The sequence below is a fragment of the Jaculus jaculus genome, chromosome 5 (assembly GCF_020740685.1).
Source record: "Jaculus jaculus isolate mJacJac1 chromosome 5, mJacJac1.mat.Y.cur, whole genome shotgun sequence".
Lineage (NCBI taxonomy): Eukaryota > Metazoa > Chordata > Mammalia > Rodentia > Dipodidae > Jaculus > Jaculus jaculus.
In genome coordinates, this window is record NC_059106.1 from 173757921 (window position 1) to 173782333 (window position 24413).

At 53.9% G+C, this 24413-nt stretch overlaps 1 protein-coding gene across 1 annotated transcript; it reads right to left on the minus strand.

Annotated features, from left to right (window-relative positions):
- Positions 1-308: 308 nt before the first annotated feature.
- On the minus strand, positions 309-21393 carry Fosl2 (FOS like 2, AP-1 transcription factor subunit). The gene is made up of 4 exons (XM_004669404.2): positions 20682-21393; positions 10724-10975; positions 7604-7711; positions 309-5475 (listed from the first exon to the last, which is right to left on the minus strand). The coding sequence occupies exons 1-4, from the start codon at positions 20781-20783 to the stop codon at positions 4957-4959; spliced, it is 981 nt and encodes a 326-aa protein (XP_004669461.1). The 5' UTR covers positions 20784-21393; the 3' UTR covers positions 309-4956.
- Between the last annotated feature and the right edge of the window lie 3020 nt (positions 21394-24413).

The window sequence follows — 24413 nt, forward strand, 5'->3', positions numbered from 1 at the left end:
CCTGAAACTTTAATTGGCTCACACTTTAACAGTAGTTGGCAGCCAACTGGGAACTGGGCCCTGAGAAGTGGGAAATAGGATGGGGAGTTAAGAGAGGATCAGAAAGGGGGGCAAAGGAGGAAAGGGGTAAAGGTGTCTGGCCAGCAGCCCACCCCTCACAGCTCTACTGAAAGAGGACCAGGGTGAGTCCCTCCTCCCTAGCGGAGAGAACTAGTTCACTTAGTAGAGACACAGGCAGAGAGGAGCAGGAGGGAAGAGAAGGGAAGAGGACACACTGGGAAGGTGGAATAAACCATCATCACAGACGCTTTGTTCTTAACTCATTTTATTCTACAAAACGCTACTCAACAGGAAGTGGAAAAGCTAACAAGGGATCAGGGAGAAAGAAAAAACAAAAACAGAAAACAAAAATAAAATCCACAAGGGGGGAAACAAGGTTTTAATATGTTCTTTCCTCCATAGCAGCAAGCTTTTTCTAACAAGCTTTCTTTAGTGCAAATACTGTAGGCTTGTATTTCACCCAGTACAACAGAACAAAACAACGAACACCAGCAGGGATGCTTCTGGACAGAGCAACTCCTCGATTTTCAAAACTATACAAAGATTTTGGGTTCACAGTCCCGTGGAGAGGTAGATTTAAGAGACTCTCCAACAGGACCATCTTGCCATTACTTTAAAAAACGGGGGGGGGGGGGGGGGAAAGGTGCCCAGAAAGGTAAATTCCCCATAGAGCAACAGAACCTTGCACAACTTGTTTGCCTTCACGGTCTAGTAGATTCCACTCCACACCATTGACATATTTCAAATACAGATGCACAAAGCTTATGACTTTCCACTATATACCAAAAATACGATATTTACACCTCCTACGGCAGACACCCTGATAGCTAGTCTTTACACAAAGTCCAATATGTTCTTCCTCAAAATCAAGTAAGCACAAACTAAAATAAATGGAATTTTTTTTAATCATACAGAGAGAGCAAGTTTTGAGGAACAGGGCGAAGCCTTTCATTGTGTTCTCTTACAATGTTGATTTCTTGGCAGCCACTGTCCTCAGAGGAATGACAATCCATCTTTAAAAACAGAACCTTTTTGTACAGTTTATACAGCACAAGTCACAAGTCACTTTAGAAACAAACAAACAAAAACAGCATTATCCTAAGTTCAAAAAAAAAAAAAAAAAGCAAGAGAGGGAGGAACTGAGTACTTTAATGCTATCTGTTTCTATTCAGGCTTGGTACAACACAAAGAAGATGTAAACATTTAAAATAAATAATAAAATAAATGTCAATTTCTTCTCCCCCTTCCCTTCCCAACCTCCCTGTCAAAATTTGACCCAGCCCCTCTTGACCATGTTGTCAACACTGGAAAATTAAAGTTTGTTGATGGGTGACCAAAACACTAGAGGCAATGAGACGATGCCACGTTAGTAGTGGGAGACTGGAGACTGGATTTCCTTCTAACAACAACAAAACAACAAAAGCTGCTGGAGGACACAGGGGCACGCCAGGAAGCGTGCATACACGCCCACCAACTTGTCAATAAATAGTGAGATGCTGGCTTGAAAGATGAATGCCAAGAAGACGCATCGTGCAGTATGCCGCAACACCCCATAAGTTCTAAGGAGAAGGTTTCACACCACACGCCCTATTGGTCCACAGATTGTGAGGACTCGGGTTGCTCCTCAGGCCCTTTGGAGAGTACAGAGGGGCCTGGGACAGTGTGGAGTCTGTGGGGTGGGGGCGGGGGAGCCTGGGTGGGCAATGCTGCAGGGGCACATCAGACTCAAGGCGATCCGATCTAGGGTCTTTGACAACGGCCTTCTCACCGCCACATGTTGTTGCTTAGCCTTTACTTGGTGGCCTTTGAAAAGGGGATGATCCCTTAGCCTCATCTTAAAAGATATCAGTGTGTCGGCTAGTGCCTGGCACATAGGAGAGACTTACTCTTTGCTCCCAAAGAAGCCACATGGATGTCTAGTCGGGGAAGGAAATCAATCTGAAAGACAAATGGTGGTGCTGTAGGCAGCACTGCTGTGCCAGCCCGTGAGGGAGACAGGAAACAAAGCCCAGGGCCCCAGACTGCCCCTTTCCTCTGGCACTTGCAGCCAAGTGGCGGCAGGAGACTGTCTCTTCCCAAAGCCAGAGAATAGGGCACAGCCCCCAACTCTTGGCTTTGAGGTTGCATTTGTGACTAGCCACCGTGGGCACACCTGGCCTCCTACCCAGGCAGTATAATATTCAACACTTCCTGCAAACCTCCCCCAGGGAATCCACTGCTTGGAGTTGGCGGGGACCATTGGGGATTTGCCTTGTTTCCTGTGTAACAGCTGTCCCCATCCAGCTCACCACAGGGAGGACTGGTCCCACTGAAGCCAGCCAGGTGGCCACGAGGACTGTGTTTCACACTAGTTGATCAAGGAGTGCCTGCCCTGTGCTATCCCAGAGCTGCCTGCAGGCCAGCCCAAGTTCACACCAGCTGCCTGTTGGCTGGGGACACACAGAGGCAGCGTCACTGCAGCTGTTCCCTGCGCTGTAGCCAGGAAGGAAGAACAGCAGGCCGGGCACCTGGTGACGCTGGAGCAGGGCTGTGTGGTGACATGTACCCAAGTGAACGCAGAGGGCAAGCCAGAGGGAAGTTCAGTGAGAACACACTCACGACTTAGGTGTGAATACCCGGCATGCCCCCAACTATCTTTGGCTTTGGGGGAAGCCAGGCAGCCGTGCAGAGCAAAGCAGGAGGGTAGAGGTGGCAGAGATGAGGCTTAGCTGGCTGTGCCTACTGCTGGCGCCGACAGCGGCACAGCTGGAAATCTGAAGTGAAGCCGATGCCCATCTCGGGAGTGTCCAGCCGGGCCTCGCGTCCAGACCATGACCTGTGTGGGAAGCCGTGCTAGACAGACTAACAGAAAGGGGCCTTGGGAATTAAAGATGAGAAAGTAGCTTCACTGAAGAAATATGTGTAGGCACAAAGAAGCAAGGCGCTCCCACTTGGCCACAAATGCCACTTGAGATGATTAAGCACTTCCAAGCCATGAGTAGCAGAGGTTCCTCTGACCACCTTCTGCTTCTGAGGCCGGGGTACCACCTGCCTGGTATTGTTAGGAGCATCCCTCAGGGCACCCAGGGGCCCCGCCCAGCAGCTTCACAGCCAGGGAGTACGTGAAATAGCAGGCTTGAAGTATTCTAAGAAAGATTTGTTTCTTTTTCCTCCCCTCTCCACTCGGGCAGCCCATGCACACATCACTTCCAGCTCTGCCGGGGCTGTGCATTTTTGACATACGGCTCTTCCAGCCTGTGTGTTCTGCACGCGTGGAAGTTGGCAATGGAACTGAATCATGACCAGCATGTGTGACCTTGGAGTGAGACAGGCACAGGTCTGCAAGCTGTCCCGTCTCTCTCCAGTCAGACTTGGAAATTTAACTACCACTGGGTTTGGCTCGAACAACAACAATATGAGAATTTTTTTAATGCTCTCTAGTGCTGAGTCCCCAATAGCGGCTCCCCCTCAGCACCAGCCTGTGACCAGACACTGCGTGGATGCGCTCTGGGGAGGCAGGGCTTGAGGAGCTCTTGCCGTGGAAGACCCACCCACCCATGGGAAGAGCAGCCCCGTGCAGTGGGGAGAAACACATCCTTTCTCCAATTTCAGCAGCTGGAGAGATCAGCAGCTGGTCGGGAATGGTCCACACACCCTAAGTCCCAGCACAAGCGTGCTGAGGCCCACTACTCACAGCTAGGCCAGAGGAGCTCCCTGGGGCAGGGTGGGATGGGGGAGACTGGAAGGGAAAGCTCTCATCCACCAGCAGCAGAGACAACTGAGGTGAGCAGCCAGGGCAGGGCAGGTCCTAGGGTGCCTGCTGTGACCAACGCCATCCCCAACACAACCCTTCCAACCTGCAAGGCTTAGGGAGGAGCCACTTGACTAAAATCTGGTGAGGGTCCAGGCCCACGCTCATTAAATCTCCAGGGGTGGCGTCACCCTGAGAGCCAGGGAAGGGTGGAGCCCAAGCAGGGCCACGGAGTGATGTGTGGTTCCTGGGGAGGAACGCCGCCCTCGTTTGGAGAGAAGGGTCCAGGGGCAGAACGGCGAGGCAGTAATTACAGGAGACGCCCTGCTCAAGACACCAGGTGAAGAGAAGCTGGTTAAGACACCCATGGAGCTTTGTTGGCACTAATCCTGGCCTGGTATTTAGGTATTTGGCAAACCCAACCTGTGCCCAAGCTGTCCCTCTCACGCCCTGTCTTCTGGACAAGATCTTCCAAGAGTCGAGCATCTCCAAGGGTGGGAAAGATGGGTTCTTGCTGCCTCCCAATGATGGCCGCGTCCCCTGGAGAACTCAGAGGGCCTGCTGGTGATCTGGGCAGTGCACTGGGAAGCGTTGGGAAGGGAAGGTTATATATTGCACTTTGACTGCCCCTTCTGGACAAGTCAGCCCCAGTAGAAGAGTCACCTGGTGCCTCAGCTCCAGAAATAAAGAGCTTTAATATCCAGACCACCCAGATGAAATGTCATGGCAAATTCGATAAAAACCAACAGGGAGTGGAGAGTGACATGGGACAGGGAAGGGCGAGCTGAGGGAAGGAGAGACCAAAAGGTACGGAGCATGCTGGATGGGGTGGAAAGGACAGCATCTCTCCAGAGACAACAGCGTAACAGGGGCAGGAACCCTCTGGACCAGCTTCCAGGCTCTTCAGAAGTCCACCAAACCAAGTTCTCCATGGCTTTCCATGGAACAGAATTTGTTTGCAAGATGAACCAGGGAGAAGGATATATGGCTTCCAACCCTGTCCTGCAATGACTCACCATCAAGTCCCACTTGGGTCCCTCAGAGCCAGGAAGCGCCATGGCAGGGCGCCTTCTTGCCTCATGACCCTGGAGTGCTAGAAGGTGCTGGTCCCCGGGGAAGGAGGCAGTGACAGTGACTCCTCCAGAGCTGGGCGGGCAAGCACGGGGTTACAGGGCCAGCAGCGTGGGGGAGTTCAACGAGTCTGACGACTGGTCCCCACTGCTACTGCTTCTGCGGTGAGCCTTGGAGCAGGACTCGGAGGGAGACGCAGGCGACTCCTGTTCCAGGACGCTAGGGTAGGTGAAGACGAGGTTCGAGGTACCCGGAGTGATGGCAGGCGTGGAGGTCACCACTATGGGAGTGTGCAGGGGTTCCTCTCCATAAAAGCCTCCGGCGATGCTGATGGGTTTGATGACGGAGCGCTGGGCCTTGTCCAGCCCCACGACGGAGGCCGAGGGGCTGTCCTCTTCAAGGGGCTCCTGTTTCACCACTACGGCACCAATCGCGTTGCCCCCACCGCGGAGGGGCTGCAGCCCTGCGGCCTGCGGGGAGCGACGCTCCTCGGGACTGATCTTGCACACGGGGCCATGGGCCACCAACATGAACTCCAACTTCTCCTTCTCCTTCTGCAGCTCTGCAATTTCTTTCTGCAGACCAGACTTCTCCTCCTCCAGCTCCTCTGTCTCCTATGGGAAGAGAAAAGGGTATGAGGGACAGTAGCCTGCAGAGGACCTCCTGGGGGACAGTGACAGAGGGCATCATCAATGTCCTCGGATGACCTACCTACTGAGAGGAGCAGCTCACACACTTGGCCACAGACCTCGCTGGGTGTGAGTCATACGATGGCTAACAATGTCTTTTATTTGCAAGGGTGGAAAGTTGGTTTGCAGGAGGGCTGAACTAACCACCGGAGCTGCCATGGTAGAGCACTCACTTCATGCCAGGCATTCTATCATGCATGTCCGAGATGAGCTCATGCAACTTGCCAGAGGCTTTGGAAAGCAGACACTCTCATCAACCCATTTTGCAGATGAGGAAACCAAGGTTCAGAGAAATTTTGTCATGTGCCCAAAGTTTCAGAGCTAGCAGTTAAGGTAGCCCAGATTTGAATCCCAATGTGTCCAACACCAGAGCCCATGGGATGCTCTGTTCTACTGTCCTGATGCCAGGACTCCTTTGAGTTTCCTGAGGGTTCATAGGAATGATAGGTGATGGAGAAGGCACCACAGGATACAGCCTCCTCCTTCTTGCTCCTCCCCTACCACCTCAGCCCCAAGCCGGACCACCTGTGGGCACAGTCCTCCATCCTCAGCACTGGAACAGTGCCTGGCTTGGAATAAGTGCTCAGCTAATCCCTGCTGGATCCTCCCTTTCCCCTTCCAGTCACTGAAGCCTGGGAACCTGGGGAAAGCATTCAGTTCCGTCACATGTCCCAACAGAACAGGCACCTGGGAGCCTGGGAGAATGTCAAGGCTGCCCTGTGGGGACCTCAACCTCCTCCTTCACACGCAGCCAGGGCAGCCATCAGTGCACATGGGTGAGGAGGAAAGGTGCGTCACCAGCCCTGCCCCGTTTCTTCCCTAGCACAGATCCCTGTTACAAACGAGATATATGCAAGAGCTTCATTAGGAAGAGCACAGTGTAGTCCGGAGTGAAAAAACTTCCCGTCTGTCTCAAGGGTCGGACAAACGTCACAAGCTTACAAGAGGCTTCCTGTGGAGGATGTGGCTCAGGGGCCTGGTGACTGGGCTGGGGGTGGGGTGGAGGGTGAGGCTCTGGGAGGAAGGGAGAGAGCACTGAGAACTCGGAGAGGGGCGATCTTCTGGGGCTGGTGGGGAGGGACATGTGAGGCACGGGTGCTTGAAGAGCTAGACAATGGTCTACAGCAGGAGGGAGTGCTGAGGGCGTGTCTTACTCCTCGCCCACCTCACCTCGTCTGGGGAGAGAATTCCCACCACAGACATTCAGTAACTGCGAGTGAGGACGCGGGACAAGGACAGGACCTGTGAGGGGCAAATCAGCGGCTGCTTTCTAACACTCTTTCCAAGCCAATCACGGTGAGGACCACTGACAGCTCCTTGTGTCCTCTCTCTGAAAGCATGTCACTCACTCGGGGGAGTCAGTCCTAACACGGGGCTTCCTCTGCAGCCCTGCCTTTAGAGCCAAGCTCTGGAGGTAGTCATGTGACATTAGTCAGGTCAAAAAAAGCATGTGAGAGGGAGGGGCAGGGACATGGGTCCCCAGGTCTGGGCAATTAGGGAACATGGGAGAATGACTCAACTTGCAAGGGTAAAATAAGGCTCCAGGCTCATTGTAGAGGTGGGGAACTCTTTTGCCTATGACAAATATACAAAAGTCCCAAGAAAATATAATTCAGTTGACATGTGGCCCATCATCATCAGGAGCCTCACCCTCAGTCCATTTCAAATCAGGTGCTTAAGCCAGGTTAGGTTACCCTTGGTGGCCTCAGACTTGAGGACAGCTAGAACCTTGGGAAGGAGCCCTGGAGGGATAGGTCCTTGGACTGGCGATCAGACACCCCGTCAGCACTCACGCTGGAGCCCCAGTGGTCTGAAAAGGTGCTGGCACAGGAAAGGGGTGGTCTGCTCAACCCTCGTTCTCCCTAAGCCTGGTTGGTGAAAATGTCCAACTCATGTTCTCATTCTTTCTCTCTCTCTTTCAACACCATGTTGACCCATGTGCTCGAGGAAGGAATGTTTTGCCACCACTTATGAGCGAGGACAGGGCTAGGTGGGAGGAGCCCTGGAGCCCCCAGGCCGCCCAGGGTGCTGCTGCCCACACAGAGCCCCTCACCGCTTGCAGCTTCTCTGTCAGCTCCCTGCGTCGGTTCCTGCACTTGGCAGCAGCCAGCTTGTTCCTCTCCCTCCGGATTCGACGTTTCTCCTCCTCTTCGGGCGACAGCTAGAGGCCAAGGTCAAGAGACATGATTCGAATGGGGTGAGTGGCTCGCAGCCTTTTTAAATTTTGTTCTAAGAAAGGCAAGCAGTGCTCCTGTGATTGCGGGGAGGACAGAGGAGGGCAGAGGAGTGTGGCCAGGCTCAGCATGTTGTCACCGCTGTATGGTTGTTGGGGGGCGGGGAGACACTTGTTACTGAATCTGCCTCATAGGATGGCATCCTACATTTGAAGGAGAGCAGGGCCGGAGTGGACGGGGTGACAGAGTGGCACCCCTGCACAGCCCAGGTCAAAGAGGAGGCCCTTCCAGCCAGCCAGGCCTGCCCCCACCTACAACAGCAGCTTCCTCTACACCCTGACTAATTTCCTCTCCTCATCACCTGCCTGCTCCGCAAGCCTCGTGAAGCCCAGTTATTGAGGAGGAGTCCCCACACAGGTAAGATCCACCCAGCGAGGGCGGCTGGCGGAGGCGCAGGGTGTGCTTCTGCTGCCAGTGGCAGGTTAGGGCCACAGGTACCCCTCTACTCCCAACTCCCTCTCAGAGTACCAGAGCACTCAGAGTACCACCTCAGAGTACCAGCTGCTCACAGGCCTCCCCGAGGACTCCGGGGAGTCTGGGCAGGAAAAGGAGGAGGGGCCCTAGGCATGGAAGCCATGCTGGCTACGCTACCCTTTCCATCCAGCCAATAACCAAGGAGAACCACCTACGTGCCAGACAGTTCCAGGAGTCTGGGCTGAGTGTAAATGAGAGGAAGACCTTCAGCAAACATCTCAAGACCTAGCTCCCTGCAATGAGCTGGCCAGAGACTCAGAACTCTGCTCTGCTCAACTCAGCAGAGCTGGTGCTCTGTTCACATGCAGCCCTTCTAGAGTTGTGACCCCAATGCCCCCTCAGGTAGAGGTGAAGCAACTGTCCTGGCTGGGCCCAGACAAGAACCCCAGTGTTCACTGCCACCCTGGCATCTGTGACAGAAAAGCAAGGGTACAGCATCAAATAGGACAATCCCATGCTGTCTTCACAGAGGTGACCCCACAACCCACTGAGGTCACAAAGCTACATGACTAAAGCCTGAACACTTGCTGTCTAACAATGTTAGTTAGCCAGAGAGCCTATGGCCTCTGACAGTCCTGGGTTTAGGGCTTCCCGTGACAAGGCCCTTGGGGCTTGCTGAAGGCCCAGGGCGTCCCCACAGCCCTCACTGCGGGAGGAAGAGAAGAGCCGGACGTAGAGCTTAGCAAGCCTTCCTCTCCCCTGTGAGCTGTGGAGCTGAGAACTCTCTCCCTGTCTGGTGAGGCGTGGGGCAACCCTGGCTGCTGTCGACATAGGAAGTGTTCTGGAATGGTGAGATCAATGCGGATGGACTCAAGTGTCAGCACCACCAGGGGCCCACCCACAAGCCACACACACCCTCCCCTCCCTGTCTCCTCAATCCCCACCCTGGGTGCAACGGAGCCTCCTGGGCAGGCTCTGGAGGAGGCTGTAGGGCAACCATGAGCTGTCTCCTCAGACCGACCCTGGGGTGGGGAAGCAGGGAGTGGAAGTTAGCCACAGAGAAGCCCCTGGGGTCAGGAATCCAACAGCTAAGGTTCTACAGTGAGCCTGCCATTATCACGGTGTGATGTGGTCTGTGTTTGTCTGAACTCCCCACTGGTTGGGAAACCATGCCCCTGGCTCTCTCCTCTCTCTCACACAAGGAAGGAAAGCCTTCAGACGGGCAGTCTTAGGGCACGCCTAGGTGGTATGACGTAGTATGGAAAATACATGACTAAGGTCCAAGAAGGGCATCCCAGTCCTGGCTCAGCTAATAACTCTCTGTGGGAGAAGTCCTTCTTTCTGGGCCCCGGTTTCTCTATCTATGAGATGGGTATAGACATTGTCTCCAAATGTACACTTACAAATGTGGGCCCTGTAGGCCCGGCGCTGTGACCCCACCTTTAATGTGTATTGGACATGAGGCCCAGCTTTGTCCTCAGAGGAGCAGGGCTCTCGAGGAACCATCCAATTCCTTGGAGCAAGAAGCCCTGTGATCCTGGGACTACCACCCCAGAGCACCACTACCCATGGTGGACCTTCGTGATCTGGAGTAGAAACAGTTGAAACTGCAAGAGTTCCAACACCATAACATAGTTCCTCTAGGTTCACATTTCATTTGAAAAAGAGATCCCACTGCTAAAGTGTCCCATGCTCTGCACTCACACTGGAAAAGACTTGGAGGAAAAGGAGCCCAGAGAGTGCAAACTTCCCCACTCACTCAGGAGTGGAGCCCAGGTAATGGGTTGGGATCCTAGCTACATCTTCTATGAAAGGAGACAGATGAGGCGCTTCTGAAAGCCTTAGGCCCATCTGTGATGAATTATGTGTAACTCTGACTTCTCTTTCTAGAAACAGGAGGCTGTTGTGCCCTAGCTCTTAAGTTAAATATAAGTGATAGGTTTTTTTTTTTTTTGGTTTTTTTTTGAAACTGTTTCCTAAGGAGCAGAGACCACATAGTTTTGCTGACTTTCCTCCCAGGCATGTCAGTTCCTGCTCAAAACTGAGCCTTTTGAGGGAGGGGGGAAAAACCTGATGTTTGACCTCCCCAATGCCCCAGCTAAAGCAGATTCCTGAGGCCACAAGGTCACTGTACTTCTGGAATGTGAAATAGGAGCCTGAAACAGGCTGCTGCTTCAAGCCAAAGGCTGAGGATCCCCAGGAGGAATAGAAAATCATTGGGCAGTACTGGCCCTGAGGGAGACCCTTTAGAGTCTGGGCCCCATGGCCCTCTGTCAGGGATGAGAGGACACAGCCTAGGCAGCTTATGATAATCCTCCCCACTGGTGGGCACTGCACCTGCAACAAGCCTTCCCACATGTGATCGCTCCTGTGCACCGACATGCCCTGGCTGGCAGGCACTCTCCCCATTCAGCCCTTCCTCACCTAATTTTCTCTTCTGCCTTGTGCTTCTAGAACATTAGCCCTGCTCTCGAGGGCCATTCTGTGACTGTGAGGCCCCTAAAGTCACCAGGTTGAGGCCTTACCTGCTCATCTCTCCTCCTGCGGCCCACTGTGGTGCCAATGGTCTTGATCACCCCCGGTCTTGGGAGGGCCATGTGCCCAGGAACAGAGGCCAGGCCTGGCAGCGGGTTGTAGGGGTGTGAGCGGGAGTAGGGGTTAGACATGGAGGTGATCACTGTGGGCTGTACCATCCACTGCAGGTCCTGGCTGGTGGTGATGGCGTTGATGGTGGGGATGAAGGCGCTGCCTGAGCCAGGCATATCTACCCGGAACTTCTGAAACAAGGAGAAAGGCAAGACTGAGACGAGAGGCACTGAGCAGAACATGCGCAGCGCTTGTGGGGGGCAAGGCCTGGATTTCCCTGGGCAAGTTCCATACAGCCAAGAGTCAGAAAGACCTTAACTATTCATGGGACCGTGTGTCAGAACTGCTCCCTGCTTGGGGAATCCAGAGGACTCCATTCTCAGGGGGTCGAGGAGGACAGTGCCATATTCCAAATGACTACAGACACACATGATGTCTAACTGCTCACACTCAGCCTGCAGCCCTGTAGGGCGCATGTCTTCAGGATGCTTCTTTGCCTGAACATCCTGAGACTCTGAGTCACCTGACAAATATTCCCTGGGGCACCAGCTCAGGATACTTTGTCTTGGAGACGTGCACACCAGTGGCTCAAGAAAGATCACCAAGAAGCACATTGTGTCTGTATTTGTCATTTTCCAAGGAGGCTCAAGATGGGGCTATGACCCCATCAGCACAAGGCCAGGCATACAAGAACGTTGATCCTTACCCCTCTGTTTGTCAGCAGTCCCACCATCACTATGTGGGATTGGAGTCTGTTGTCACTGTCCCTCCTCCTTTCCCTTCACACTGTGTCTCTCTCTACTAGCTACACACATTTCTACTTGGGGTTTAGAGAGGCGTCTGCAGGAAACTTTGGTACTGCTGGCTCAGAGGCTTCTCATCTCGCATGTTCAGATACGCAGCAGAGCTCACTGCACACATGGAAGGGAGCATTCTATTTACAATAAGATGAGGACAGAGTAGCAAAGCCAAAATGGGTTGGGCCTTAGCAGGTGGGCTCGACCTTTCTCCATGACAGCTCCTAGAAAGTGAGAGAAGAGGAGATACGAAGACCCCACCCCAGTATTTCAGGAGAAATCTGCTGGACCCAGACAAGTGTTCAACCTCAGATGACTTTTATGTCCATGAAAATGTGCCACAGTCCCACCCTTCTCAACTCTATGGATGAAAATGATGACAATAGTAATAGCTAGCACTTAATGACCAACACCATGCTAATGTCTCACCTAGATTACCCGATTAATTCTCCCTCTTAGGTAAGTACCACCATTATCTCCATTTGAGAGGCAGAAATTTTGACAGAGAGTGATTAAGTCATTCATGTGCAGCCGCACTGCTAAAAAGCAGTGGGGACAGCATTCAAACCCAGCTCTCAGCATGGCGCCACTCAAGATTGTCTAGCATGCTTTCTTCCTCAGAACACAGCCCTACATACTGGTATCTGTCCTCAGACAACATCTGGTTATCCAAGGATCCACACAGGCCTCCCCTCTCACCAAGTAGGTCCCACAGATCTTTGGCCCAAAGGAAAATCCTGCTATCATTAGCATTAATGCTATGGTGTCCACCTACTCTTGTCCAATCAGACCAACCAGGGCTAGAAGCATTAGCAGATTCCACTTCTGCTGACCATGCCCCCATGATATCATAGCTCCTGGTGTGTAAATAAAGGGGATTTACAAGACCTCACTGCAGCTGACAGACCTGGGAACCCTTCCTTAATTACTGTCCTGTTGCCCACCTGACCCCAGTCTGGGAAAATGAATGTGGCTGCCTTACCTCTTATACTGTCCCAGGAATCTAGGCCAAGGACACCAGTAAAGAGCCATCCAGTACAAATGGATTCTAACAGGAATACTGCCCAGAGCAATGCACTCTGGATTCTATGAGGGAAGTTGCCCAGTGCAATGGAGTCTGGGATTGTATGAGGGAGGTAGCCCAGTGCGATGGGTTCTGGTCAGTTTGGTCAGATTTAAAGGTACAGTTCTGAAAGCAAAGATAAGTAGGAGTTTTGTTTTATAACCAGGAATTGACTGAAAAGAAGCAGGTATGCCAGCCTGGTGGCCCAAACTTATAAATCTCTGGCCAAAGCAGGAGAATTGAAAGTTCAAGGGCAGCCTGGGCAATTTAGTGAGACTGGGTCTCAAAACAAAAGCAAAAAGGGGGTCTAGACTGTAGGTCAGTAACAGAACATTTGCCTAGCATGTGCAAGGCTCTGGGTTTGATCTGCTCAATGTCTGTGAAGGAGGAGAGCTGCAGTGACCAAGCAAGGAATCAAGTGGGAAATCCAAAATTGATCTCCAAGGAGGGAACATGGATGCCTAGGGCTGAGCTGTGAGGAGGCAGAGAGGTGATAGCAGCAGGCCTGACTAGTGATGTTCTCTGGGGTTGCTTAATGAGGGGCAAGAGGTAAATGTGGCACTTGGAGCCAGGAAGTCCAGGTCTGAGGCCCGGCTCTGAGTGAGCCGGTCACTGAGGACTGCAGCCTGAGATCAGAAGGGAACACGTGAGTCCTGAAGCCCTGGCACAGTGGCAGGAACGGCAAAGCACACTGCCACCTTCCAGCCCTGGCAGAGAATATTCTGAAGGGCTTGTGAACAGTGACACACCGGAGGTGGAGTGTCGTCATTACAGTTCAGCAGTAACTGGCTGGGGTGGAGTTCTGATCCCGGTATTTTCAAACTCCCAAAGACAGTCTTATGCACAGCCAGGATGAAGAACACGGGGGTGCGGGGGGGGGGGGGGGCGTGCCGCCATCCTCATCATCACATTGGTCTGGGTACTCTGCACATGTCGGCTCTGGGGAGAAGCGCCAAGCCTCCCACTCCCGGGGAAGGGACCCAACTTTTGTGTTCTGCGTCTCCACAGGCCAGTGTCTCAGCTAGAAGAACGTCAGGGTACCCCGCATGCTGGTCCATGGAGCACCCGTCAGCTGTCCTGGACTCCTCCCAAACAATAGCAATGAACTGCTCCAGACAGGCGAAGGAGGTACAAACTGAAGGCAAGACTCGGATGGCGTGGGGGTGAGCGAGTCCCGCCCGGCCCCTCCCAGGCCCTCCAGTCCATGCACCCTGCATGGCAGGGCCACAGTGCGTGTCCCAGTAGATACCAGCCAGATTCCTTGTAGCCATGTCTTGGTCCAGACAAAACAAGGCAGCAATAAAAACAAGGCGGGAGGTAATGAGTGCCTCCAGACGCATGTACACCTTGTTTCAGACAGAGGTAAAGCCATCTGGATCACACGGCGGCTCCAAACAGCAACAAAAACAATGTCCTGTCCCCAGAGGGGACTGGAGCCCCATAAAGAAGGCTTTTGTCTCCAGAGGAGCCTCTCTGGGAGACTCACAAAAGTTTCAATTAGATCTGGCAGATGGGTCTTGTCTCAACTCCAAACATATTATTCAGAGAGTGGCACTGGGGCAGGAGAGAGAAGGTGAGGTTAAGCGTTTGTAGTCCCAGCAGACTCAAGACTCACTCAAATGCCCCGCTGCGGAAAAGTCACGGTTCCGTGGGAGCGAGTGAGCGCTGAGCGGAAGCCGGCCGCTCCCCCATGGTGGCTCAGGCAGTGTAAGTCTGCCCTGTGCCAGATGGGTGCCAGCGGTAAAGGGACGGATGGGAGAGAGGGCCCAGGACCGGGCTCTCCAGGGGGCTCTGCAGACCCCTCCTCTAGAACAGGACTAAAGATGCTAGGTGGCAATCCAGCTGATAGGGCTTCCAAATATTTTTTTTAGAAACAAAACACTGTCTCCCTGTCAACTTCTGGGTGAATGCCTATGAAAGGACCAAGCAGCCCCCCAGACCTTGCAGAGCAGAGTCTCTATGGGACTAGATAGCAAATGCTTTAGGGTTTATGGGTCATAAGGTCTGCATCTAATTCAACTCTGCCAGATTAGAGGTGAATGAATTAAGAGGAGAAACCAGCAAGCAAAATCTGAACTGGGTCATTCCTCTAACCCAGGAAGCCAAGAAAACCAGCTTCACGCATCAGCTTGGATCTCCAGACCCTGGGCAGAAGTTCAAACCCTAACAAGTCTTGTGAGTCTTCGGTCACCTCAGTGACACCTGGTGGCACTCTGTGTGTGTTCTCCTCCAGCTATCAGTAAGACACCAACGCCAGCTGACCAGGGAAGTCTCACAGCGCAGCAGTTGCTGACTTTGAAAACAGCCTTTTGGGATTGACTCTGGCAGGAATTAGAAATAAGAGTCCTGAAATCGTGCGTGGTGGTGCACGCCTTTAATCCCAGCACTCGGGAGGTAGAGGTAGGAGGATCGCCAAGAGTTTGAGGCCACCCTGAGACTACTTAGTGAATTCCAGGTCAGCCTGAGCCAGAGTGAGACCCTACCTCGAAAAACCAAAAAGGAAAAAAAAAGAAAAGAAAGAAAAGAAAAGAAAGACGAGTCCTACCCATAGTCTTTTGCCGCATGGTCCCGGATCCCCTCCCCGTAGGCCTAGGTGGGCTTCTCTGAGACACTTGTGAGTTGGGTAGACATAGCTTTGAAACAGAACTCAAGGTTAGTGTTCTGGGATAGGAGGTAATTGCCCTTGGCCAGATGCTTCTCCATCAAGTTAATTCTTGTTGGGACCCCAAGCATTTAAGGGTGGACCTTGCAGACTCTGACCTGCCCCATCATAAAGGCTGGTGTGCCATCTATGAAGGAATGGGGCTGTCTCTCTCTCTCTCTCATCTATATTCCTGTGGTGGAAAAGGGAAATTCCACCATGCCAGAAGATTGGCAAGGTTAAATGTTATCCTCACACTTTCCAATACCATCCCTATTGAGGCTTAATGCCAATACCAGGCAAATGCTGTCCCCCGAAGACTCCAGTGTAACCATCAGCCAGTCTTCACACAGCCTGCACTGAGCATGACCCTGACCTCTAACCTTTCTTCTTTGAGGAAACGCCACTTGTGTCACAATGGAAGTTGCTGCTAATAAGTAAGCATTTCCAGAGTTTCACACCAGACAAGATGTATCTCAGGTGACCTGCCTCTCCTCACTGCCACTTCACCCAGAAGAACTGACCCAGCCTGAGTCAGCTCCCTGCCAGGTGAAGCAGCAGCAGAGAGAAAAAGACAGCAGAGGCTGCTCTGGAGTCATTCCCAGGGTCCTCCGCTCCCAAAGCCCTTCCAGCTAGAAGCCTCACTCCAAAGCACTGGAGAATCCACACCATCTTTCTGTGGACCCCTTTCCGATGCCACCATTTCATCTTAAAACCCGCTGGAAGCTGAGTCTGGTACCATCAACTGCAGGACAGGGCTGAGACAGCCCTGATCAGGAGAGATCTCCCCTCTCCCCTCAGCAGCCCAGAGAGCTCAGGAGGTCTACAACTACTGAGTGGGCTTTGGGACAGATCTGTTGACCTCAAGCAGAGCAGCTGCCATTGTTTCGAAATGCTGGGGCCACCACAAGTTGCCACAGACAAGATGGAGAGAGACTTCCACCAAGCAATGGTGCTATTTGCTTTCTTTTTTCAACATATAAACAGAAATTTTCCTTCATTTTTCAAAAACCAGTCTCTTTGCCCCTACTTAATAGAGGGGAAAAACATCCATGAGACAGATGCCAAAGACACTGTAAGCAAGGGTGACTGGCGGGCTGTGTCATGATGAGCTTTTATTCCAGGTAGACGTCTAAGACTGACACCAACAAGACTATGTTGGACCCAAACCTGTGCATTCAGACTTTTATGTCAGCATGGTTCCAAAGATCTTAATATCAAATTCACCTTTCAAAGAAAGATTTATTAGCAGGGGAGGGATGTTCCAAGGATTATGCTGAAAGTGATACCAAAAAGAGGTATGCAAAACTTGAGTCTGGCTGAGAGCCACAGCAGTCAGTAAGTGCATAGTTCCTTTAAGAACAGAGATGAAGGCTGGAGACATGGTTTAGCAATTAAGGGGACTGCCTGTGAAGCCTAAAGACCCAGGTTCGATTCTCCAGTGCCCACATAATCCAGGTGCACCAGGTGGTGCATGTGTCTGGAGTTTGCAGTGGCTGGGGGCCCTGGTGTGCCCATTCTCTATCTGCCTCTTTCTCTTTCTCTCTCCCTCTCCCCCTCCCTCTCTCTTTCAAATAAACAGATTTTAAAAAGAACAGAGATGAGGGGACACAGTGATGGGGTATGTAAGTTCTGGTGTGTTTGTAGTAAAATTTAAAAGCTTCACATCTCCTAATTTTATATTCACCCTGAATAATAAGACAGGCAGAAATACAATGTGGAAATCACGCAGTGTTTTAGAAAGGAAAGCTCAACTGCCACTCAGACAACACAAGACTGCTATTTCACCCCACCTGCCTTGACAAAAGAAGTGAAGATGACTTCCACCATCGAGAATCAACGGAACAGGCAAATTCCTGGGATAACATACTGTTTTATCCTAATCTACAGCATCTGTAAGATCAAGGCAAAAAAAAAAAAAAAGCACCAGACCCTTAATATACATCTCGCACACTCCCACCAGTTGTGAACATCCCAGGCAAACACATCAATAAAACAAGCCTTGGGAATTTAGAAGCATTGTGTGGGCACCTAACTGCGCAGGCTACACAGTGAAGAGGAAAAAAAAAGAAAAGAAAAGAAAAAGAAAAAAAAAAACCTTTTCCAAACAGGTTTTATTTAGAGCAGAAAAAAATAAGCCTTGTTTTTAAAAATAAACTCATTTTAAGTTAAGCACTTTATAGATAACCACTATTAAATATATGGAATTTATTTGCCCTGAATAAAAAGAAAAATGCTAAGAATTTGGAAAACTAACCAAGTTTAACACTGTGAGACTGGAAAAATACATTTGCCATAGTTCTTCTAAACATGTCCCATAGGGGGCATTAGAGAGGCACGGTTGAAGCTGACTTGGGAATCACAGTCATTTCTGGTAAAAGTTCTTTGATGTGAGGAATGTCCCAGCCTGGTACAGTTGGCTAAAGTTTGTTCTGGGGAATTTAGTACTTGCGTGCCTCTGTGTGTGTGTGTGTGTGTGTGTGTGTGTGTGTGTGTGTACACGGACGTGAGTGCGTGTGTAAGAGGAAGAAAAGCTGATCTGATATCCCTTGTGCTGAAAAGGAAATAACCCTCTTGACATTTTCACAAGTCATCTGAGAAACAGACAGTGGCCTTGGAAAAGTTCTATGTCTTGTTTTCGTTTTGTTGTTGTTGTTGTTGTGTGTGTGTGTGTGTGTGTGTGTGTGTGTGTGTGTTTTTCATGAAAAGGGGCCTGGCTGATGAAAACAAGTTATGAAATGACCTATGTTTGTGTAACTGGCTGGATTGCGTAATGCTGAGGCCCTGAAACCGTAAGAGTCAAGCAGACAGGCAGGGCATATATCTGGAGGTGTTGTCCTAGGAAAGTTGGGAGAAAGAACATAACATAAAGGCAAATCCAGCAAGGTGGGGTCGGGGGAGGATGCAACTATTCCTGACAAAACTAAATCACCAATGATCAGCCTTTGAGATTCGAATTATAACTGCAACAGGAAATATTTCTCATGTTTTAAGTTCCTGCCATATACTCAAACAAAGAGCTGACTGCCCCTCTTCCCCCCGCCCTGGAACTCATGACCGTGTGTTAAGACCAAGCCTTCTGCATGGAGAGGAGGGGAAGCTCTGGACTGACTATCTAGCAGTAAACTTAGGAGGAACACATGGCCTTACACATTAGACCTGGGAAAAATTACGTGCACTTGTCCAAGGAAAATCAGGAGCATTCCGGGGATTGTCCATTGTAACACTGTAAGGAGGAAGGCCCATCCAGGAACTACCAGAGCCTCCTCATAAAGGAGAGCTAAGAGGAATAAAATGATTACAGGCTTTTTATCTGGTATGTAATAAAGTTACCTTGAGTCCAGGCAGGGTCATAACAAGGACTTGCGAAGTAACATAAGGCTCTGAGGCCTGTCCTTCGGGCCCTAGAACAGTTCTGTTCAAAGCCAGAGCAGGGATGGAAAAACCCTCTCCCAGCTACTGCTCACTGCCTCCCACCAGCCACACCACAGAGGAGCGGGCAGGAAGAAACTTGGCTGAAGTGGCATTACCTTGCCAATTGTTGTGCTTGCGCTGCTGGGCCCAGTGGGCAGGTGGGCATGAGAACCCCGTGCACTAGTGGTTGGTAATCCCCAAACCCTCATTTGTTACAGCATGCTAGGAATTAGCCAGCAGCTGCTTTTGCTTGGTAATGAGGCCCATTACACTCTTCTGCTGGACAGAGTTCTCTTCCTTCTCCCTAGTACTGGTTTCCTGTCAGATTTGCTTCCAAAACAGAAAATTGCCTCTGCTGACATCCTGGGCTCAAAGCCCTAGTGACACAGATTACTCAGTGGTGGCACCGATGTCAGGCCCCAGCGTCTGAGCACAGCCAGGCAGGGAGACTGCACTGGGTCACTGACCACTGCCTCAGTCTTCCTAGGTCAAAGACACTGAACACATCCAAAGATCTCTTGTTGACTGAGGGGGGAGCATGTGGACCTGTGCGGAACTGCAAACTGAAGGGTTAGGTATAAATGGCTCCAACCCCATTGCTTTATGATGTCTGGATTTAACACAAACCGTCCACTGGGCTAGGACGGAAACAACTTTTCAGATAAGGTTTCAAACTCGTCACTTTGGCGCTTGGTAAGGGCCCACTGAACCCTCAGTGCAGACTAGGTCCTCAACAGTTGGTGCTCGCCAAGTGCGAGATGGGGGCAGAGGAAAAAATGAAGCTGAGAAGCCCTTTCCGGGACTGGCCGGCATGGAGTAGCAATCTGGGAAGGCGTCCTCAGGTCCCAAAGAAAGTCATGTTTCTATTCCCCAGCTTGACCCACACCTCCTGAAAGCCCACCCCAGCTGTCCCCAACCCCCACTTAGGGTTGGCTTGGCTTCTAGAGGCCAAGGCCATGGCCTTACCAAGCAACTCTTGCAGCAGCCACCTTGGCTAGACACTCCAGGACCACGGTGGGCTTCAGCTCGCAGAGGGCCTTGTGAGTTAACCCAGTTTCCTCTCAAGACCAGGGTGGGATGGGAGTGAGGGGGGTTGCTACAGAGGTCGGGTACCCCACCAGCACCACCACCTGACCAGCGCCTTTCTGGTGTTTATAGACACACAGATCACAGGCACAATCCCTCCAGTGCAAACCAGTCTGGCTGCTTTAGAAAGAAGTTGTTTTTCTGCTTCTAGAACCTCCCAGGAGCTCCAGTGATTTCTCTTTCCCCCACTTCTTGCTGCCTGCTTCTTTGCCCCAGGTCTTCCAAGCCCCTCAAGGCTGTGCTCCGGGGGGCAGTCCAGGCTCCTGCCCAACCCTCACAGGAAACTAGCGTGGGGCTCCCAGGTGTCAGGAGCCAATCAAAGCCAGCCTCTTCCTTCCTGACCTTCGCACCTGTTTCCCAAAGACACCCCCCCCCCATTACTTGAAGGAGCGAGCGCAACCATGTTTCTGAGAGCCCGATCCTTTCCAGAGAGGAGCTAAGAATGATGGAGAACTAGAGAGAAGAAAAGGGTTTTCCCACAGGATTGAGGTCCCCGGCTTCTGGAAAAGACTTAGTGGGTGCAATGACTTCCTTGCACCCCCTTCCCACTTTACCCGTTCCTCCACCACGGAGAGAAAAGAAGGTGGAAGGAGAGGGGTCTTGGATGGAGACAACAGTCTCCTAGAAGGGGACTTGCAATTCCAGCTTTTCTGGAAAAGAGATGGTGCGAAAGAGAAGGGACTTAGTGGCATTTTAATCCCACTCCCCTTTTTTTTCTTTAAAGAAAGAAAAAGTGCCGGGGGTGGGTGGGGCAGAACAGAACAAAACAAATATCCACAACTTAACGACCGTGGCACCTAAGCATCCTCAAGCCCAGTCCGAAAAGAGGGGAGGCGGCGAGCGGGAGGGGGGGGCGGGTGGCCCGCGCCGCCAGGTGCACCCCGGCCCGCACCTACCTGCTGGCCGCCGCCGCCGCTGGAGTAGGACTCGGCGTGCGCAGGAGAGCCGCTGCTGCCCCGGGACGAGGTGTCAAAGTTCCCGGGATAATCCTGGTACATGATCCGCGGTGGGGGCCAGAGAGGAAACAGGGTGGTCGTCTTCCCCCGCCCTGGCCGCGGCCGCACACCTCTTGCCGCGCGCTCGCCCGCCGCGGCCCGGCTCTCCGCTCCCGGGCCGTCCCCCCAGCACCGAGGCGGACGCGGCGACAACCGGGAAGTGACCCTCGCGCGCCGGGCGCTACTTCTCTCCTGCTGGGCGAGCGCCGCGGGGCCGTCCGGCCGTCCGTCGGTCGGTCCACCCGGTCCCTCCCTCTAAAAAGTCGGCGCGTCCCTCGGTCCCTCCCCTGCGCGCGCCCTTCCGCCCCCGCGCGCGGCCGGAGCTCCGCGGGGACCCACGGTTCCGAGGAAAATGGGAAATTTAAGAAATAAAAAAAGAAGACGACGACGAGGAGGAGGAACCCAGCGGATCTCGTCGGCCGGCTCTGGGGGACCCCGCCAAAAATAAAAAATAAAGAGCTACAAGAAAAGCTGCCCTCTTGGAGAAACTTCTATTTCCTCCTTTGAGCAAAGGAGCCGGAGAATAAACTTCCTGTGGCCGCCCGAGTTTCGGCGCGGCTCGGACACTCGCCGGTCCAGCGGCCCCGGAGGCGCGGTGCGAGCTGAGCCCCGAGCGGACCGAGGGACGTGGCCCCGCGCCCTGCCCGCGGACCGCTGGCGTCCTCGCCCTCCTCCTCCTCCTCCCTCTCTCGCTCTCTCCCTCCCCGTCCCCGCCGAGCGCTGCTCGCTCCGAGCCCCTGCGCTCTGCCCGAGATGAGTCACTACAATGGCACGAGTTCAACTCCACACTCTTTATTCTCCAGCCCCGCACCATGTGGATCCACTCACGTCAACCCGGCTCCACCTTGCAGGGAGGAGCGCGCGAGCAGGCGGGGGAGGAGGAGGAGGAAGGAGCGGCGCGGGAGGGAGGGGACGAGGCGGGCGCAGGGCTCCCCTCCCGGGCCCCGGCCCGCGGTCACGCTGACGCCAGCCGCGCACCCCGCGCGGGGGAGGAAGGCCGTGGTGAGGGTGGGAGCGGGCGGCCCGCGCGGGAACCGAGGCCGCCCCGGCCCTGCTCCACCGCCCTCCCTTCCCTCCTCCCCCCCGGGCCTCGGCACCCTTGGACTGTTCCATTGGCGCACGTTGCCAAAGATGGTCATTTGCGTTAGAGGACGCGAGTGCGGGTTTCCTCGCTTTCGGGTGACGTGGAGGGAGGGAGAGGGATTCCCTCGCCCGCCGGCTCCCGAGCGCGCCGCGGGCCTGGCCTCCCCCACCCCCCACCACCGACACACACACACACGCGCACACACACACACACACCAGGGGCGCGGGGCGGGGCCCCGGGGCGGCCGATCGGCCCCGGCCCCGAGTTGGAGGAGACCAGACGGGCGGCCCGCAGCGGCGCCACCGCGAGGCGCAGAGCCCGGCGCGCGGAGCCGCTCGCAGGGAGGGCGCGGCTGTGCGCGGCCGTCCGCGCCCTCGGCGGCGCCGCCCGGTGCAGCGGGCGCTCGGGGGACCCGCGGCGCCACCCGGCGGGGCCGGCCGGCCCGTTTGTCCCTTGGTGGCGGGCTGCCCACTACTTCCCTAGTATGTGCGTGTACGAGTGTGTATGTTGAGTTTTTCATCTTTTCGATCCTAAAACTGACTTGGCATTCCGGTGGCCCTCTATGCCAGGCAATTAATTTGGATGCATCTAACAGAAGTCATCGGGCCTTACAAGCAAACTCCAGACAAATTAGAAAAGAAAACCGGGGAGGCCAGGGAGAGGGTGTGCCCCCAGTTGTTTTGGAGCAAAGTTCAGGGCGCTCGTGCGGGACTCCTGGGTCTTCGCGCCTGGCTGGGTGGGGCGGCGCACTGGGTAAAGAGCGCGGGCTTCCTCCGATCGCCTGGCTATGCAGTTTACGAGCTGTGAGGTCTTGGGCGAGTCCCTTAACCTCTCTGCGACTATATAATGAAAAGCTTGGAGCAGCTGACCTCCTAACGCTAAGGACCCTGTCCGCTCCGGTGCGCCAATCTTTCTTAGGGATGATGGTATTATAAACAGATCAACAGCGAAGGAACTCAAGTTCTAGTCCAGGGTCTCCCTGTAGTCTCGCTTTACCCCCGACTCAGGTAGCGCGACTGTATCCCAAAAGATCCCACGAGGATTGCCTAGGGAAAAGTTTGACTGCGCCACGGGCCCGCCGTGACGCGGCACAGAATCAGGCCTCAGTTTCCTCATCTGTGAAGTGGGGGGGGGTGACTTAAGAAAGAAAAATAGAGCCGGGAACTCGAAGCCTTCCCGGGGCTCTATATAAAGCGCTGGCGTTTCCGGGACGGCTGGCGGCATCTGGCCTTCCCAAGGGCCCCAAGATACGGTAATCCTGAACAATACTCGGGGTCATTGTTTACATCTATAAAACACATTCTGTCCTGAGCTCCGTCCCCAAGGACATGAGCGCGGCGGGTCGGCAGATCGCACCTCCGGCCATCCGCCCGCACGCCCGGCAGAGGGCACCTCCGCGACCCGGGCGAGGCGTGGGGCGCGCGCGCGCACACGCACACTGCAGCCGTGGATACCCGGCCGCTGGTAGTTTTGTTTTTTTTTTTTTTTTTTCATGCCAGCCTCCTGGCCTGCCTGGGTGTTTACGCGGCCTCTCCCAGCAGCAGGACTGAGTAAATGCAGTCCTTTGACGCAAAACGGATCAGCCCTTCCCCAGTCGCGGTGGAGAAACCCAGAAAACTGGGGGTGGGAACGGGGGCAGGACGCTGAAAGAGAAATCGTGACACTTTCCCACTCGCCTCCCCGTTTCCTCCTCGCGCCCTGCAGGCCTCGGGTAGCCCGGGTGACATCTTCCGTGGGGGGGACACGTCCCTCGTGGGGCGTGCCGGGGGGGGTCCCCGGAGCACCGGACAGACGCACTTTGCTCTTCCAGGGAGCACTATCGGCAGCCCGGCCCTCCCCCACGCTCCGCTCGAAAATCCGGGTGCTTCTGGGCCTCTCCCACACAGTCCTTCCAGTAACGTGGGGGCTGGGGGCAGAAGGGGGGACAGGAGCTTCCTCCAAGGTCTCCGCTGTCCCCCCCCCCCACCCGCGCCCGGCGCGCCCAGCCACCGGCCGGCGCCGTCGGGAGCGCGCCAGCGGGCCAGCGCGCCCTCGCGCCCTCGCCCGCCCCCGCCAGGACTGCTCCCCCGTCCTTTCCTTTCTTGTGGCTTCCCGTAAAGCCCGGCAGCCCCCAGACGTCTGCAGAACATCACGGAATCTGTGCTGATGCAAGGCAGTGGCCTCCCTTTGGTTCGCCCCGGCAGGCCTGCCTCGGAGCGCTTTGATCCCGGCCTTGCTCTGCTCCAGCACTAGTTTCCTGTGCTGGCCTGGAGGCCAGTGTTCCACAGCCGCCCCTCACCCCAAGTCCTTCAATGCCCGGCACCGGCACCGACACCGAGCTGCGCCCCAGCGCTGCCCGGGTACTGGCCTTCTCTGGTTCAATGTGCCCAAGCGAGAATACAAGTCCCAAGGCCAGTTTAGTGGCCTTTCTGTGGGAAGTCATCCCAGGGCGCAAAGTTAGGAGAGGGCCTTGGCCTCCCAGGAGTAACAGAAGCTAAGCAGTGAGACATAAGCAGCACTAGGAATCATCCAGAAAACGGGGATTGTCTCATCTAGTCCTCACAAGTGGT